Below are 17,975 nucleotides of genomic sequence, written 5' to 3' on the forward strand. Positions count from 1 at the left end.
TAAGTGGAACTTGTTTACCTTGGACGTGAAGACAACCATATTGTAGTCAGCTGGAAAGGAGGATGACGGAAGACAGTTCCACAAGCGTGCACTTCTAAGAAAGAAACTTTGTTCATGGAATCAGATAAAGATTGGGGTAATTATTGATAGTGCTTTCAGCTAGACAAGTGTTTCTTGTGAAAGTTTGGCGAGGAGGAACCATAGATTGAAGCTCAGTCGAGCAGTTGACATGAAAATAACAATAAAGTAAAGACAAACTCACAACATCTCTTCTGTGAGGAATAGGTTGCAGGGAAGAAAAAAGGACATCCCCCAGGAGGCTACCAAGTCTATTTTGAACTCTATCAAGGCAAAATAAGTCCTTTCTAGCAGCTCCTGCCCATATGTGGCAAAAGTACTCCATCCTTGGACGTACTTGGCTCTTATATAGAGAGAGATTGCATCAGCAGTGAAATATCTACTGGATCGATAGAAGGATCCCACCATTTTCCCAGCGGCCTTGGCAACGGATTTGATGTATGTGTTCCATTTCAGATTAGGAGTAAAGGTCAAGTCCAGAAGCTTGTCAAAACATGAGGCCTCCCCAAGACGAGAGCCATTCATTTCTATTGATGCCAGATGGGGATCAGAGCATTGATCATGTAAAGATAAAAGCTTGGTTTTAGATGCAGTAAAAGGAACCAGCTACTTCTATCCCCATTGTACCACTTAGTCAAGATCAGAGGAGAGAGAATCAGAGAGAATTTGGTCGTTTACAGTCTTAGATGTGCTACCATAGATGATAGCGTCATCAGCATAGATGTTGATGAATGATGTAAGGATGTGATTTGGAAGATCATTAATATAGATCAGGAAGAGAGTTGGGCCCAGGATGGACCCCTGAGGGACTCCAGCATTAATACTGTGAGCTTCTGATTTCTGTCCATCAACCACTACTCTTATGAACCTATCAAAGAGAAATGATTTAATAATTGAGAAGACATTTCCAGCTATAGTATAGCTGGAGATCTTGTGAAGTAAACCTTTATGCCATACCCTATCAAAGGCCTTTGATATGTTAAGAGCAATTGCCCTAGAAAGGTTGCCACCATCAAGAGATTCGCTAATCCTATGAGATATAACTTCTGTGAAAAACAACTTAATACGCTATATAAAGTTCATCATATCGACAAGTGGCTATATTTCTTTAAGATGAGTTCATTTTTATATGCACAGAGATAGACAATATCGCACACACCAAATTAGAAAAATACACCAACATTTCTTGTATGTAAAAAATAAATTGTCCATCACTGAAAATAGTAACCTGCCTTGAAGTAAGCATGAAAAAACTAATAAAGCTATGGATAGCACTGGAGAAAGAATTGTATATTTATAGAGCAAGAGCTTAATCTATCTATCTATACTCCTATAAATTCGTTTTTCTTTTTTGTGTATTGATATTCATATTAAAAACCCTCTTTTCTATTTATTTAAAAAGAAAATACAATTTTCTTATATATGGGTTGTAGAATTGTATTCACTAGCAAACGATTTAGCTAATTTGCATATTCTTTTAAACATTCATTTTAATTAATTTCCTATTAGTATTTGCGGTTTTCTTATGGGATGATCATCTTTAGTTAACTATTATGTGTAATTATATTCATGCAGATATTCTACATGATTTATACTTGCACAATATTTGCGTAAAAAGTTTAAAGTAAACACAAAATTGTTTGCATATATATTTATGTATACACATATATTTTTGTTTAATCTCTATCTATCTATATATATAACTATGAAAGTGAACGTGTCTGTGTGTCTGTCTGTGTGTTTCTCTGTGTACATTTCCCTACACAATAACTTGGTCAATTTTAAGTCTACAGACTTAAAATTTGATATACAGGGTACTGACATTTGGGAAAATCTTTGTAATCCATTTTCGGACGGAAATTTGGCTGTTAAGGGATCAAAGTTCAATGATTTGACCTTTGAGAACTCTACCAAACTCCTTCGTCAATTTAGGGTATAAACAATTGAAATTTTAGATATAGGTTCCTTGGACATGGATCTAACTTAATAACTTCATTTGAGCCCAAAACAATGTTAAGGGGTCATAATAGGGATCAAAGTTAAAAAAAATTTGAGTTCTGCAGTCTCTACCAAATTACTCAGACAATTTCTGGTCTAAACATTTGAAATTTTACATAAAACGTATTCAGAGATAGGGCAAGCTTTTTAATCAGTTTGGGTTGAAAATTTGAGCTACCAATATATAAATGTATGTATGTTTGCATGTCTGCCTAAAACTTTCGACAGAGGCGACGGATTTTCACAAGATCAGTATCGTTTTGAAGCTCAACCCTTCAGACAACAAATACCGAAAAATTGGCTAAAAACATTAATTTCTTCACCTGGCCACTTTTCAACAGGGAGGGGTCGCTTTTTTCATTGATATTTTCGAAAGTCACCCCCTCTTTTCAATTGTCTAGCCTTAATTTAAACCTACATCACTTCCGGTTTGGCGGTGGTTGTAACAGCAAAGATGTCACATTTTTTTTCCTGTTCTTTTCCTCCTTCGCGGTATGGGTTCGAGCCTGCCTTCCTACTACAACTTTTTTTTTTTTTCTCAACATACACCTCCAAACACCCGCGCAACGCTGGGCTTAAATACATTCAAATTTTATGAAAATAAAATCTCAATGTATACATTCAAATTTTATGAAAATAAAATCTCAATGTATACATTCAAATTTTATGAAAATAAAATCCCAATGTATACATTCAAATTTTATGAAAATAAAATCCCAAAATTTGAACAAAGAGAATTTCACTATTTTTACTCATTTTTGTGATAACATAATTACACTATTTTTATTTGTGCTGATTCAGAACCTGACCCGAGGCTGTGTCAGCATCTTCCAGCAGTTTACAGTAAGCAGCCAGAAAAGTTGCTGGAAAGACCAATATGAACACTATGAGATGATAAATTAAAAATGCTGAAAAAAAAACTTTAATAAGATACGACTTAACATAAGTTGAATTATATGAAAGAAATTTTTTCTTTCTAGAAAAGTATATTAAAAAATTTTTTTTCAAACAAAATGTTTTTTTTAAAATGAAAACCCAAACAACTTTTTTTGATACATAGGAGTCACCACTTATCAAGGCCCGGGGACAATTTGAGGATGAGAGTTAATGAGTGTACAGTAGTCAATGACATAATATTGTAGTAATCGTCAGAAGTGGAAATTTGGTAAATTGGATTACTTAAGAGGACAGTTCATTAGGAATTGGTTTACGTTGGACTTGAAGACGACCAAATTGTAGTCAGTTGGAAAGCAGGCAAACAGAAGAAATGAATGGAATGAATGAAAATCAATAATTCTTTTTCTTTTCTCAATTTTATTTTTCATTTTGCAAAAAAAAAAAAAAGTTTTAATGAAAAAAAAAGTGTTCTTTTTGTAAAAAGAAAAAAATTTTTTTTTCATGGAAACAACTATGATCGAATTTTTTTTTTTTTTCCAACAATAATATCAGATAAGTGATTACTTTCCTATTAATGAAAACATTGTCTGTTGATTGCTGATTGGTTTATTGTGTCGACTTTTTCTAACTGCTTTTCTGACAGCTTACTGTAAACTGCTGAAAATGTTTATGCAATCTTGGGTAACGTTCTGGATCAATACTATGACCGGGTCGGACTCATACTGAAACTGATTGTTGTTATTGTTGAGCATCATTCATTTTGTATGAATCAAATGATTACTGTTGGCATTCATTTCCTTAATATCTTTCTAGTTAGAATTCTTTCTAGAAAGACATTGGGTACTTACAGGAAGGACCACGTGAAAGTTGCCAACATCCTAAGTGAAAGTGTTTCTGTGGGAACAAACTGGATTCGAACTTGGCATACCCAAGTTGTCAGCTCATGCCACTAACTACTTAACAACTGTTACCTCCTCTGAATCAGGTGATGGATGCTTTGTAAATGTAACTTTTGTCGTTTCTGATTTTTAGAAGAAAGCATACACAATTGTATGACTTACCTTTAAATAATAAGCTAATAGGCAACCCAAAAAAGTAAAAAAAAAAAACTCTCTATATCTTTCTCTACCCCCTCCTCTCTATTTCTTCCTCTTTCCAGTCAAGGAGGAATTCCTGTTCTTCAACCCAAGATCAAACAGATACTACATTTTCATCCATGAGCAAAGTTTCTTTCCTAGAACTGTCCACCTGAGAAACATAATACTGCAGGGAGTTTTTTTTTTTTTTTTTTTTTAAAATAGGCATAACCACTTATCAAGGCCAGAGACCACTCGAGGATAAGGGTTACGAGTGTACAGTAGTCAATTGGACAATATAGTAATCGTTAGTAATGGAAATTCGGTAAATTTGTTAACTTAAGTGGAACGGCTCATCAAGAACTTGTTTATGTTGGACTTGAAGACAACCATATTGTAGTCAGCTGGAAAGCAGGAAAACTGAAGAGAGTTCCATAGGCGTGCAACTCTGAGAAAAAAGCTTTGTTTATGGAATCTATGTTTAGGTTTAGGCACAGATAAAGAGTATGGGGAATTATTGATAGTTTTTTCAGCTAGACGATTGTTTCTTGTGAAAGTCTGGCGAGGGGGGGACCATAGATTGAAGCTCAGTCGAGCACTTGCCATGAAAATAACGATAAAGCCGAGACAAACTCGCAACATCTCTTAGAGGTTGCAGGGAAGCTTTCCAGTTGACTAAAACAGAGTCACTTTCAAGTTCACCCAATTTCCACCACGACTAATCATTACAGTGTTGTCTCACCACCCACATTATACTCATTAACCCTTATCCTCAAGTCGCCTTTGGGCTTTGATAAGCAGTGACTCACTTGTAAAAAAGAAAATTAAGCTCTTAAAAAATGCATTTTAGTCTGAGGTTGATAAAAAAAAAAAGTCTCTATAAATGTCGCCCTTGCCCTTCCACATTAACTTTGTTCGTGGTGACTACCAAAAGAATTAAAAATAAAAAAACGTGTTTATATTCTACCGAAATCATTGCTAAAAAAGAATATATTGGGTTTGTCGGTGTATCTTGTGCAGTTTCTGATTTTTATCTGGAACAAAAATCCAGTAAGGGAGACCATTTTACATATTTACCAATCGAAATAAGTTCCGGCCTTAAAAAGTAAACAATGTTATTAAATGTTATTTATGTCGAAAGTAAACAATGTTATTTAGTTTTGATCACCCTTGCCACGAAAATGCAAGGTAAAAAATATAAATATCTGTAAAATGATTTTTACAGAAATAATTATGTTTATTTAAATTGTTTTTTAACAAAATGTTTCTTTTCAGAGATTCATATTCATAATGTAGTTTAATTATATTTAGGCAACTGCATATTTTTTAACATGTTTATTTAATATATTAAATGTGAAAAATACATATTTTCTTAATGTTTATTTTATTTTTCATTTATTTATTTTAATTTATTACATTTAAAAAATATTTTCCTTTCAACATTAATTATTCCAGTAAAATGCTTCTCTAAATAAACATATTTAAACAAACTAGAAAAATAAATATTTTTAAAAATATGTAAATAAATATTTACAAAATAAACATTTAAAAATATGTAAATAAACATATTTTTAAAATATGTAAACATATTTTTAAAAAATATATGTAAATAAACATCTTTTACAAAGGTGTAAGTAAGCATATTTTATAAATATGTAAATAAACACATTTTTTTTAATATATAAATAAACATCTTTTAATATATATAAATAAAAATATTTTTTTAAAAGCCTGTAAATTAAAAAAAATGTAAATAAGCATATTTATTTAAACTGATTTTTTAAAATAAATATGTTATTTACATATTTTTCAGATTAAGTGAAGGATCATAATTCAAATTAAGTAACACCATTTACTTTTGAGGACTTTTAAGATCAGATTTTTTTTTTTATCTTTAAATACACAAAATTACCAACTCGAATAAAGAAAATAAACCTGACTAAAAATTGATCAAGAATATTTGCAATTATTTTTCTACATCTGAAAATTTGCTGTTTAATTTGCATATTGAATATTAAAAAAAAAATCTATCTAAAAGACTTATATTTGACACGTTTTTTTGGTTCTTATCAATTACATAATTTTTAGAATAAGACATTTTTTCTTCCATAACAGGTATGCACATCATAAAGATTTTTTAGTATTTTTGCTTTTTCAATCAGGTTGAACCATTTTTTTTATATTGTTACATGATAAGGGCTGCCCCCTTTTCATATAAGTATAAAAATAGAGAGATTTAGTTAAAATGAAAATGAAATAGAATAGACGAAATTCGAACCTCGTAAATTAGGTTTAGAAATAGATTACGAGAGAGAATTAGAAAATGGAATGTAAAACAAACCATTGTTTAGCTTAGAGATAAAATAGTTTCAAGAAAAGAATGTGCATTGTCAATTTTGTTATGAAAAATTCAATTGAGGAATGCAACTATACAAGATAATTTAATAAACATGTTTTTAACATATTGGAAATATAGGTTACTGGGATTATAAGTTAAAATTCCTTTTGTAAACAAAGGAAAAAGTTTTGGACACGCATGTCCAGAACACGTGAAAGAAGACACATGTTTTAACATGTGTATGACGTCATGGAAAATGGGAAGTTCTAGAGATAGTTAGAAACTTAAGAGAAACTGGGGAGAGAAACTGGGAGAGAGTTTGAGGACGACAAACGATAGTCTGCAGTTGGGATTCGAACGTCTAAAAGCGAAACGGTTACTTTTGAAACTTAGAATGTGAAGCTTTGAATTCTTGACTCAGAAAACCACGACCGGTCTGCAGAAGAAATAAACCCATCATATGTTTTTATAAACGTCGTCTTTGTGTTGTAATTCTACCAAAAGGTAAAGTGAAAATTGTTATTATATGTCTTGTATATCATGTGGTTTAGAATGTCTTGACATACACATCTCATATCTACAATGTGAACTCTACATCTCATATCTACAATGTGAACTCTACATCTCATATCTACACTTCTAAGCATGAACATTTAATATATATGAATACTGTCATAACACGAACAATCTCTCTTACAACATCTCTCTCTCTAAGACTCAAAGACTCTCTAACATGCACTTTAATAAGACTCACTTATAACAAAGAACAATAATAACGAATAATAACAACAAAAAACAATAATAATAATGATATATATAACAATATGACCTTTTGTAGATTTTTAGTTCAACTAGCATATTATTAACCACAATCAGGTAACCGTTTTATTGCTGTTAATGAGAATGTGTGCAATTTTGTGTGCAGGTTATTTTTTTAACTCACCTGTTTTGTTTTTATTTCCAACTGTTGCTTGATACGATCTCGTTGTTGGCACAGCTGCACCACCTGCTGTTGCAATTGTGCAAGGCTTGCACGCTCCACCTGCACGTTGCTCAGCACTGGACGGTGGTCATTTTCCAGTTTACACAAGTACGAGAAAAAACTATCTTCTAAAAAAAGAGGAAAAACAGAATGAAACAGTAAATGAGAAAAAAAATGAAGAAACAAAGAAAAGAAAAAAAATAAATGAAAAAAAAGAAAAAAGAAAAAGTAAAAAGAAAAAGTAAAAAAGGTAAAAAAGAGAAGGTAAAAAGAAAACGTAAAAAAGAAAAAGTAAAAAAGGTAAAAAAGAAAAGGTAAAAAAAGAAAAAGTAAAAAAGTAAAAAAGAAAAGGTAAAAAGAAAAGGTAAAAAAGAAAAAGTAAAAAAAGGTAAAAAAGAAAAAGTAAAAAAAGGTAAAAAAGAAAAGGTAAAAAAAGAAAAAGTAAAAAAGTAAAAAAGAAAAGGTAAAAAGAAAAGGTAAAAAAGAAAAAGTAAAAAAAGGTAAAAAAGAAAAAGTAAAAAAAGGTAAAAAAGAAAAAGTAAAAAAAGGTAAAAAAAGAAAAGGTAAAAATGAAAAGGTAAAAAAGAAAAGGTAAAAAAAAGAAAAAGTAAAAAAAGGTAAAAAAGAAAAAGTAAAAAAAAAAAGGTAAAAAAGGAAAGGTAAAAAAGAAAAGGTAAAAAAAGAAAAGGAAAAAAGAAAAAGGAGTGAGAAAATGTATAATAAGAATGAAATTTATAATATTTATAATGATTCATATTAAATAATCAGCAGATTTTGTCAAAACAAGATACAAAAAAAGTCTTAGCAAATAAAAAAAAATTAATTCATTGATTTTTTAATAAAACTTGCAATAAAATATTACTAGGTTGAAGAGAGATTTATTATGAAATATGATATTTATAGTATATCTGTATTTAACGAGGTTATTTTTTTAAACATATTTTGTCTAGAACAACTACAAAAAAATACAAAAAGTAAATTTAATCTAATTATCTAATAAAATTGAAATAAGAAGTTTTTCTTTGATTATTAATGAGGGGTGAGAAGTGTGAAGGGCCTCCACATTTTGGCCAAGTTTCAGGAAAATTTAATGGATGAATCAAATGCTATGGGGCAAAAGTGTAATTTTGTGGCATTTTTTACCTCTTTTCAGCCCCTGGGGACACCAAATCCCAGTGTAAAGGGATAACGGTGCAGTTTCAGGCTTTAACCCATGTATATTTGAGTTGACCACCGTGAAAAACCACTATATAGTCAGACATATAAAGTTTTTGTTGAGAAATATGGAAAAAGAGCCACAAAAAGCGTCATTTTTAGCACTATAAGTCCCCGGAGACGTGAACCAGAATTTTGCCAGGGTCACCCATACTGGATTTATATTAAGAACAATGGGTTCCACATTTTGCCAAGTTTCAGAAAAATCTAATGTATGGATCAAAAGTCATGGGGCAAAACGTGTCATTTTTGGCCATTTTGGTGCATTTTTGACCTCTTTTGAGCCTCTGTGGACGCAACGGGAATTTTCACAGAAAAATTTTTTTTACTGTGCACATTTAATTAATGAAATAGAGTTTTTGGCAAAATTTCAGGAAAAACTAATGGATGGCTATCTCGCAATTGTCCAGATGCACGGACGCCACTAAAAACATAGGTCCCTCTCCAATAAATCAGGGGACCGACAAGATACAGAGAAAAGTGATGACGTAATCTCGGCTTACTTGTCAGTCGGATACTTGGCTATCGATTAATGTAGTATTTGGAAGAGTCCATCAATGGTAACAGTCCCATAACATAGATATAAATTAACAACCAAATAAAATTTGGTGAAGAAATAATTATTTAATCTAAACAGGATGCTCTTTTCACAAAACCATTTTATTAAAATGGCTGAATTATTTTCTAAGAAACAGAAATGCATACTAGAAGATTTGATATAACCAATAAATTAAATCTCTTTGGATGCAACTAGCACTTTATTTGTTATTTCCTTTAAAGCACTGGCACTCGCTGCTTCCACCATACTTATTTTTGTCAATGCTCTGCATAGTGATTGACACACAAAACCTCTGTAACAAAGATTCATTCTTAACATGGGGAAGGAGTTTTGTTAATTATTCTGTTTCTACACAGCCTTCTTTATTGCACATACCAATCACTATTTTCAAGTGTTTATGAAAAAATTCAAATAGGATTTTCTCAACCAACAACAAACTAATGGAAACCAGATTTAAAAAAAAAATTCTTTAATTGCTTCACTTCTTTCATTGAATTACAAATAAAAAGTATGAGAAAATATTTTAGAAATCTGTACTTGTTTAATATACTCATCCTTTTTACATTTACAAATATATATGTGAATATTGCACAGGGTTTTGAAGTAATTTGAAAATTAAAAAAAAAAAAAAAATCAATATATTTCAAAAAAGATATTTTTAAATCAAATCAGAATTCTATCAGAATTGAAAATTTAGAACAGAATGGATAATTCTATTAGAATTGAAAATTTAGAACAGAATTGAAAATTTAGAACAGAATTGGTAATTATATTAGAACTGGAATTTAGAATAGAATTGGTAATTCTATCAAAATGCAGGGAAAGTCTTTTAATCGTCCTGTCACTAGAAATAACACAGCAGAACTCTTCCTCATTGTTGAGAGTACCCAAATCATCTCTTGGAAAAGATTCACATTAACATTCACATTTGCTGGTCATTTTCTTAATCATTGTGAATGCCCACTTAAACTCCAAATGGATAATGAAATTCACCATTAAGTAGTTGAGAGGAATCTTTGCAACACATGGTTTTCCTCTGCTGGATGTAAGTGACAATGGTCTTTGTTTCTCCAATGATGAGTTCAAAGGGAGAGGGGTTGAACCGGGGCGATACATATCCTCATGAGTCTTTCTCCAACACATTAGAATTTATGTCCCCCAACTCCTTCCTTATTAATGAGTTATTTCCTTGTCCCTTAAAGCTGGCAGGATTTCCGATCCCTGTTGCTATGGGTCACATGATGTAGCTTATAAAAACCCTTGCATAGCCATAAGTGTGCCCTGCCTCTTTTTCACCGCTTTTTTTTTTTTAAATTTTATCCACAAGCAGGACACGGTTGAGGCTTGGTGAATAATGCCCAAGACAGCAGTTACAGAAACCCAGTTCCTTCCCAACCATTACCAACCTGAACAGAAGACTATTTGCGACAAACCCGAGATGGCAGTTACAAGTTAGCCATCATTTATCATTGAATTCCTGCTTGGATTGCAACCAAGCCTGATACAAAAAGAACCAGAATTGAGGGACGCACATGTACAAGTTATTACATGAACTTTTCATTCCCAAGTAAGTTCTTGTGGAACACGTCTTTTTGAAAATTTTCTTCTTTTCTGCACTATTAACTTTTTTTTGTATCATCTATTTGTTCATCTATCTGTTCATCTATTTGTTCATCTATTTGTTCATCTATCTGTTCATCTATTTGTTCATCTATCTGTTCATCTATCTGTTCATCTATTTGTTCATCTATTTGTTCATCTATTTGTTCATCTATCTGTTCATCTATTTGTTCATCTATCTGTTCATCTATCTGTTCATCTATTTGTTCATCTATTTGTTCATCTATCTGTTCATCTATCTGTTCATCTATTTGTTCATCTATCTGTTCATCTATTTGTTCATCTATCTGTTCATCTATCTGTTCATCTATTTGTTCATCTATCTGTTCATCTATTTGTTCATCTATCTGTTCATCTATCTGTTCATCTATTTGTTCATCTATCTGTTCATCTATTTGTTCATCCATTTGTTCATCTATCTGTTCATCTATTTGTTCATCTATTTATTACAAAATGTTTACTTTCATTACGTTGATGACACCTTTTGTTTATTTGACATAGAGATGAAGGCAGATGCTTTTTTTGTGTCCCTCAATAATGTTTATCCAACCCTTAAGTTTTCGGTAGACAAAAAAACAAATTCTATTCTTTCGTTTTTGGATGTTCTTGTGTCCAAAACATCCTCCTGTTTTCTTACTTCTGTTTATCGTAAACCAACATTTACTGGTCTCTATATGCGGTGGGACTCTATATGCGGTGGGACTCTTTTTGCCCTACAAATAAATAACTTATTTTAATCAAAACTTTAGCACATAAGGCCTTAAAGTTAATCTGCATGACAAGCTTAAATTCATTACGAAGACCCTTTGTAACAATGGCTACCCCTTAGATATTGTTGAAATTACTATTAATAAGAAAGTTTCCAATTTTTACAAATCTAAAGAAATTGTAGCTTCGTCTACCTTGGCTAGGTACTACCAGTGACCGTTTTGCTAAGCAAATTTCTTTGTCTGTACAACGGTGTTATTTTGCATTGAATCCATGCACTGTTTTTTCAACCAGACCTATGTTTTCATCCATTTGCAAAGATGTTCTTCCCTCTCACCATAATAATCCTATTATTTATTTATTCAAATGTAGTTGCAGCACACACTACGTTTTGCGAACATCACAAAGATTGGATTTTCGTTTGAAACAACATGTATCATCAAAGATACGGTATGCAAATTTTTCACCTTCGGATGTTCTGAGTAGTACGTATAGTTCTACCATTTGCAAACACCGCATAAATAACCCTGCATGTGCCACAAATTTCAGTGCTGACATGTTTACGATCTTGAGTAAGTCGCACTCACCTTTTCATCTAAAAATTCTAGAAACTATTTTTATTAAGTCTTTGAGACCTTCTCTTTGCAAGCAAAAAGAAAATCTTTTAAGACTTAATTTAGTTTCTATGTAAGTCTCCCTCCCCTCCCACAGCTTTTTTTTTTTTTTTACTCCCCCGCTATATTCATGACTATTTTTTTAAAATCGTATTTTCCTCGATTTAGCTCTGTTGAGCAAGGCATGAAATCTTGTTAGCTAATCTTTATTTTCAGTTTTTATTTTTTTAAATCATCATGTTGATTGGTCTGTATTTAGCCATAATATATATATATATATATATATATATATATATATATATATATATATATGGATAGATAGATAGATAGATAGATAGATAGATAGATAGATAGATCACTTTTTGGGGCAATTTTATAAGTTCCAAATCTCAGCGACTATTGATCAGAATTTAACAAATGAAGGCTTGGTGGAAAGATAATGTCCTGAATTGTGTAATGGGCTATGTGACATTTGCCCTTAAGGTCGCACATTAAAGGGATCATCCATCATCCATCATCCAGAGCCTATTTTTGGCACTTTTTTTACAACCATAAAATGTTTCAATTATAGTCATTAATTTTCCTAGTTTTACATATGAATTACAAAATATCTAATATTTCTCCAAAACCTCTCGCCTTGATGGAGGAGCGACTAAAACTTGCTGCTATGGTTTCAAATGATCTGAAATAACAGCAAGGGGGAACCTGATTCCAAATATTTCTCATGTTATATTTCCCCTCTTTGATTTTCATACATAAAGTCCATTTCACAGTGTATAAAGATTATTTGATACTAGAGATATTCATAATCATACCCTATTTCCAAAAAAAGGGAGATATAACATATGAGAAATATTTGGAATCAAGTCTCTCCTTACTGTTATTTCAGATCATTTGAAATCATAGCAGCAAGTTTTAATCTCCCCTCCATCAAGGCCAGAGGTTTTGGGGAAATATATATATACATTTTGGGTTTGCTCAAGTGCTGCAGGACTGTGTATACTTGCATTTTATGCTGTCAATCCTGTTTCACAGTGAATACCCTAAAATGTACTTTTTTGATTAATTTTTACCAGTTAAAAAACATAGGTAACTTTTTACTTACTTTCCACTTGAACAATAACCTTTTAAATGACGACTTTTAAAGGTTTTCAAGTATGCTGAGAACGAATATCGCATTAAAAATTTCCGCAAACAAATAGTTTTAAAAAATATGCACGTGTACAACAATGGCCACTACTTATATCATAAGGAATCATATAGCTTAATATCCAAAAAACTAATTGTTTTGCAGAAATTTTAAATACGATATTCGTTTTCAGCATACTCGAAAACCTATGTAGTCGTCATTTCAAAGGTAATTTTAAGATGGAACGCAAGTAAAAATTTACCAAAAAATATTCAGTGCTTATTAAGATACAGTCGACAAATCGATTTTCTTTAAAATGTTGTTTTAAGCAAAAACAATATTATGTACTTAATTATCATGTCGAAAATAGTAATATATCCAAAAATTAAAAAAAGTTATTTGAGTATATTTTACTGTACACAGTCCTTCGAAACAGTGTCAAAAAATCAAATATATGATAAATAAATGTTACCAAAGGCACGATAAGTTACTCTTCTACCTAACTGGGTAGGTTTTTAGTGTTTTTACTTAATGTAAAATATTTATTTGACTCGGAAAACAAGCATTACAAAGGGTACGCGACCACAAGAAAAAATGGCCGCGTAACAAATACATTGTGGCTATTTTTTCTTGTGGTCACATATCCTTTGAACTTGCTTGTTTTTTGAGCCGATTAAACATCTTACATTTTAGTAAAAACATTTTAAAAAAACCCTACCCAATTGGGTAGAAGAGTAACTTATCTTGCCTTTATTTGTTATATATTTGATGTGGCGAAAATTGTGGGAACGCAGGTTTACCTCTTAAATGGCCTCTGTGTACGTTTTGCTGACGCAGCGTCATGATGCTGAAAAAGGTCCAAGATAGCGCCTGCGGCCTTATATAACAATGCAGTCTTGCAGAATCTTGTGTGCTCTTGTGCACATATGCAAATTTGGAGGACTCTGTCTTTTATAAAAATAGGCCACTGGAGCAGATGAGACAGATAAAACAAGCGCTGTATGGAGCATTCGGTGCAGATGCTTTTGTTGCCTGGAGGCAATTCCCTGAACATCGGCTTGGGTCAGGGGAGACTGGACGTCTACCTGGCCGACAACAAGCTTGCTGCTCTCTTTGACGGTGCAAGCAACCGAATATTGGCACGCGCATTTTTGTCTGGGCTCCTGGATGACGCCAGTCGGCTGTTTCAGGTGTCGTCGAAGCTCAATGAGCTTGGGTTGGAGGAGTTGTTGGCTAGAGCCCAAAACATCCTAAAGAACGGTCTTGGCGGCGGTTAACGCACTGGAATCGCCTACAGAGAACCAACAGTGCTACAAATGTGGCGGCCTCCAACCACTTCACCAGAGACTGCAGAAGTGGTGCAAACCGCACCCCAGACTATGGAGCACGGAAACTAGGACGCTGTCACTGATGCGACAAGCCAGGCCACGAATTGTCTGGGAAGCGGGCAAGGAGAGGAAGCTGTGGCGCCAGCACCCTCCTCAAAGCAACACTGAACAAGGTGTTTCCTGTTGCTCTGGCAGCTGACGGATTTATCGTAGAAGATGCCTGCTAGCTTCGGCCGGAAAATGACGCTGGGCACATAAACCTGGCTGAGCTTGATGCTACACTCAAAGGGGTAAATCTGGCGCTTCAGTGGCAGGCCAGAGTGCTACACATCGTCACAGACTCCACGTACGTGCATCAGTGGATAACCGATGCCTTGAGTGGGAAAGCACTGTTGACAATGAAGGGATCGTCCGGAATGCTAATACGAAGATGACTTGCTACCCTGACCAAGATCATTAAGGAATTCAACCTGACCATAGATGTGACACTGGTGCAGTCCTGTCAGAATCGCACGGATCACCTGACCAGAGTGCCACGCCGTTGGCTGGACCTGCCAAAAGAAGTGGATGAACCAGCACCTGTGAATTACGCCGTAGTGGGGCGTCAGCTTAGTCAGGGGCGTGTTGCTGATGTCCATTGCCAAAGCGGGCACCCAGTGTAAACCGAACCCTTTACTTCGCCAGGCTAGTTGACCCCTATGTGTCAAAGAGGGACGTGAAAACTGTTGTGAGGTGCTGGGTCGATCGACTGGAAGGTTTCACAGCTATGTATCAAAGAGGAACGTGAAATCTGTTGTAAGAAGCTGTGAAACCTGCCAGTCGATCGACCCAGCACCTGTCTGGTGGGAGAACGGAAAACTGAGTGTGAGAGGAAATTGGAACAGGCTCGCAATGGACGTAACTCACCACACCGGCGGGCATTTTTTGATGCTCATCGATTGCGGACCGTCTAGATTTGCATTGTGGCGGCCCATTCGCCGGCAGGACTCGGCTGCCGTTGTCTGTGAGCTGGAAAGTGTCTTCCTTGAGCGTGGTCCCCCTTGTGAGATACTGACCAACAATGGCACTGCCTTTGTTAGTGAGCAGTTCAAACAGTTCACAGACGGCTGTCGTATACGTCTGCGCTTTCGGTGCGCCCATGCCCATGTGCCTAGCAGGAATGGAATTATTGAGAGAAACCACAGTACCATCAAGACCATCGCAGCTAGGAAGGGGTGTACGGTGCCTGAAGCGGTCTATTGGTATAACGTCACCCCTAAGGACAACATTTCACCCTCTACCGTGCCAGCCGAAGCACTGCACAGGTACCACGTCAGGGTGAGAGGTGTAGAGACCAGCCCACTGCCCAAGCCAGAGGCGACAACAGAGTATCAAAGAGGTGGATGCTGTCTGGTTAAGAACCCCTGTGGCAAGTGCACCACATGCTATGGAATTGGACGTGTTACTGAGATGATCAGCCCGCAATCGGTGCAGGTTGATGGGGTGCCCCATCACATCAAGGATCTTCAATCGACATCACAAGTGCAGCTGCCACTCAGCGATGAGGGCGAGACTGGATCTGAGACCAGTGAACCATCATTCTGGGTTATGCCAACTTCATCGGATAGCGACCCTGAGATTAACAGCCTTAGGTTCACCGACCCTAAAACCGAGGACGAAAGCACAGGTGAGGACGAAGCCCCCGGTTCTCCCCTCCAAAGAAAAAGGTCACCGCGTTCCTGCCCTCTCTGTGATAATGTAATGATATCGGGGGGAAGTTTGGCAAAAATTGTGGGAACGCAGGTTTACCTCTTAAACGGCCTCGGTGTGTGCTTTGCCGACGCAGCGTCATGATGCTGAAAAAGGTTCAAGATGGCGCCTGCGGCCTTATATAACAATGCAGTCTCGCAGAATTTTGTGTGCTCTCGCACACGTATGCAAATTTGGAGGACTCTGTCTTTTATAAAAACAGGCCACTGGAGCAGATGGTACAGATTCGAAAACGAGTCTACAGAAAGTACTGACGGACGCCGCCGCTGTAGTGAGCTGAGGTTTTGTGTACTCTTTTTTCTTTGCAACAACATTTGATTTTTTGACCATTTTTTCGAAGAACTGTGAACAGTAAAACATACCCACTTTTTTACAGTTAAAAGTAATTTTTACGAAAAATTAAGTAAAATCGCATTTTTCTTAGGCGTTATAAAGTAGACAGTAGAAGTCTACACGTAGAGGACATAACTCCGAAACGAACATTTTAGATTACTTGTTCATGGCTGCAATATTTGTTGTCTATAGTGATAGACATTTTTCTTACTAAAAGCACAATAGCAGTTGTTCTACTTGATGAATTTTAGTAATTTTTTTAATATATTACTATTTTCGACATGGCAGTTAAGTGCGTAACATTGTTTTTGCTTAAAACGATATATTTAAAAAATAATTTTGTTGACATCTTAACAAATACCAAATATTCTGTTATTCTGAAAAATAGCTAAGTTTGTTTGCTTATTTTAAAACTGGTAAACAAACACAAATCAGAACGGGCTTTTCATCGTCAAGCAGAACGGTCAGCACAAAACGGATGTAAATACAGATATGCAAAACTTGAACAAAGCCAAAGTTTTGTTTATTTATTTATTTGCATCACAGAGTCCTGTATTTTGAAAATAAAAATCGATTATTTGTCTCTAGATCTTGGTATAGAGCTTTGTTTTCAAATGCATCCCCAAACAGACATAGAGACAAAAAGAAAGGCAGATAGACAATATTTATGTCTTTCATTGTTTGAAGCTCGAGACTTTGGCTTTTTGTTTCAGGAAAAAAAAGGGGGAAACGAAAAAAGAGTTTCGCAAACAAAAATATTGTCTTACCTTTAAATTTCACCGCCATTTTATTTAAACGTCGGTGATGTTTACAAATCTAAAACCGGTGTACGACAAGTTTTTGTCCTCGACATAAAACAATACCGTTCTAAAATTACCCTGTTTAAAATTATTATTTCTTTCATAAAAATCGCTTATATAATAATGTAAAAAACTTCAATATTACTTTTCTACAAAATATTAAAAAAATCTACATAACATAAAATCAGCATCATATTTGTCGCTTGTTCAATTTACGAACTGTACTATGTTTTAGATAGAATTTTCAAAGAAAATTCGATTTGTAAGGTATCTTTTGTTTGTTAAATTTTAAGGTGAAACTACAGACTAGTTTTAAAAAATCCCCTCCCCATGTTAAGAATGAATTTCTAAATAATACCGTCATTATTTTATGCTCCCTAGACTGCACAAGTATCTCATATACACTGTAGTTATTTATCTCGCTCCCACAATGTGGATAATGCGACACAAGGGCCGGAAAATGGGATTTAAAAAGCCAGCACCCGAAAGAACGAGCATTTTGATCTGCAAATAATGAATGTCAGAACATCCTCATCGGCATTCACCCGAGA

General features: G+C 34.3%; 1 protein-coding gene across 1 annotated transcript in view; it reads right to left on the reverse strand.

Moving 5' to 3' along the window:
* The window catches only part of LOC145243997 (uncharacterized), a 59,007-nt gene extending 41,511 nt beyond the window's left edge, over positions 1–17,496 (reverse strand). The window contains exons 1-2 of the mRNA XM_080107144.1: positions 17,392–17,496; positions 7,331–7,497 (exon numbers count right to left, since the gene is read on the reverse strand). Of these exons, the coding sequence (XP_079963270.1) occupies positions 7,331–7,497; positions 17,392–17,410 (186 nt within the window). The 5' untranslated portion in view covers positions 17,411–17,496. The remainder of the gene's footprint in view (positions 1–7,330; positions 7,498–17,391) is intronic.
* Between the last annotated feature and the right edge of the window lie 479 nt (positions 17,497–17,975).

Source organism: Euprymna scolopes, chromosome 22, assembly GCF_053919585.1.
Source record: "Euprymna scolopes isolate OS-2025 chromosome 22, ASM5391958v1, whole genome shotgun sequence".
NCBI lineage: Eukaryota > Metazoa > Mollusca > Cephalopoda > Sepiida > Sepiolidae > Euprymna > Euprymna scolopes.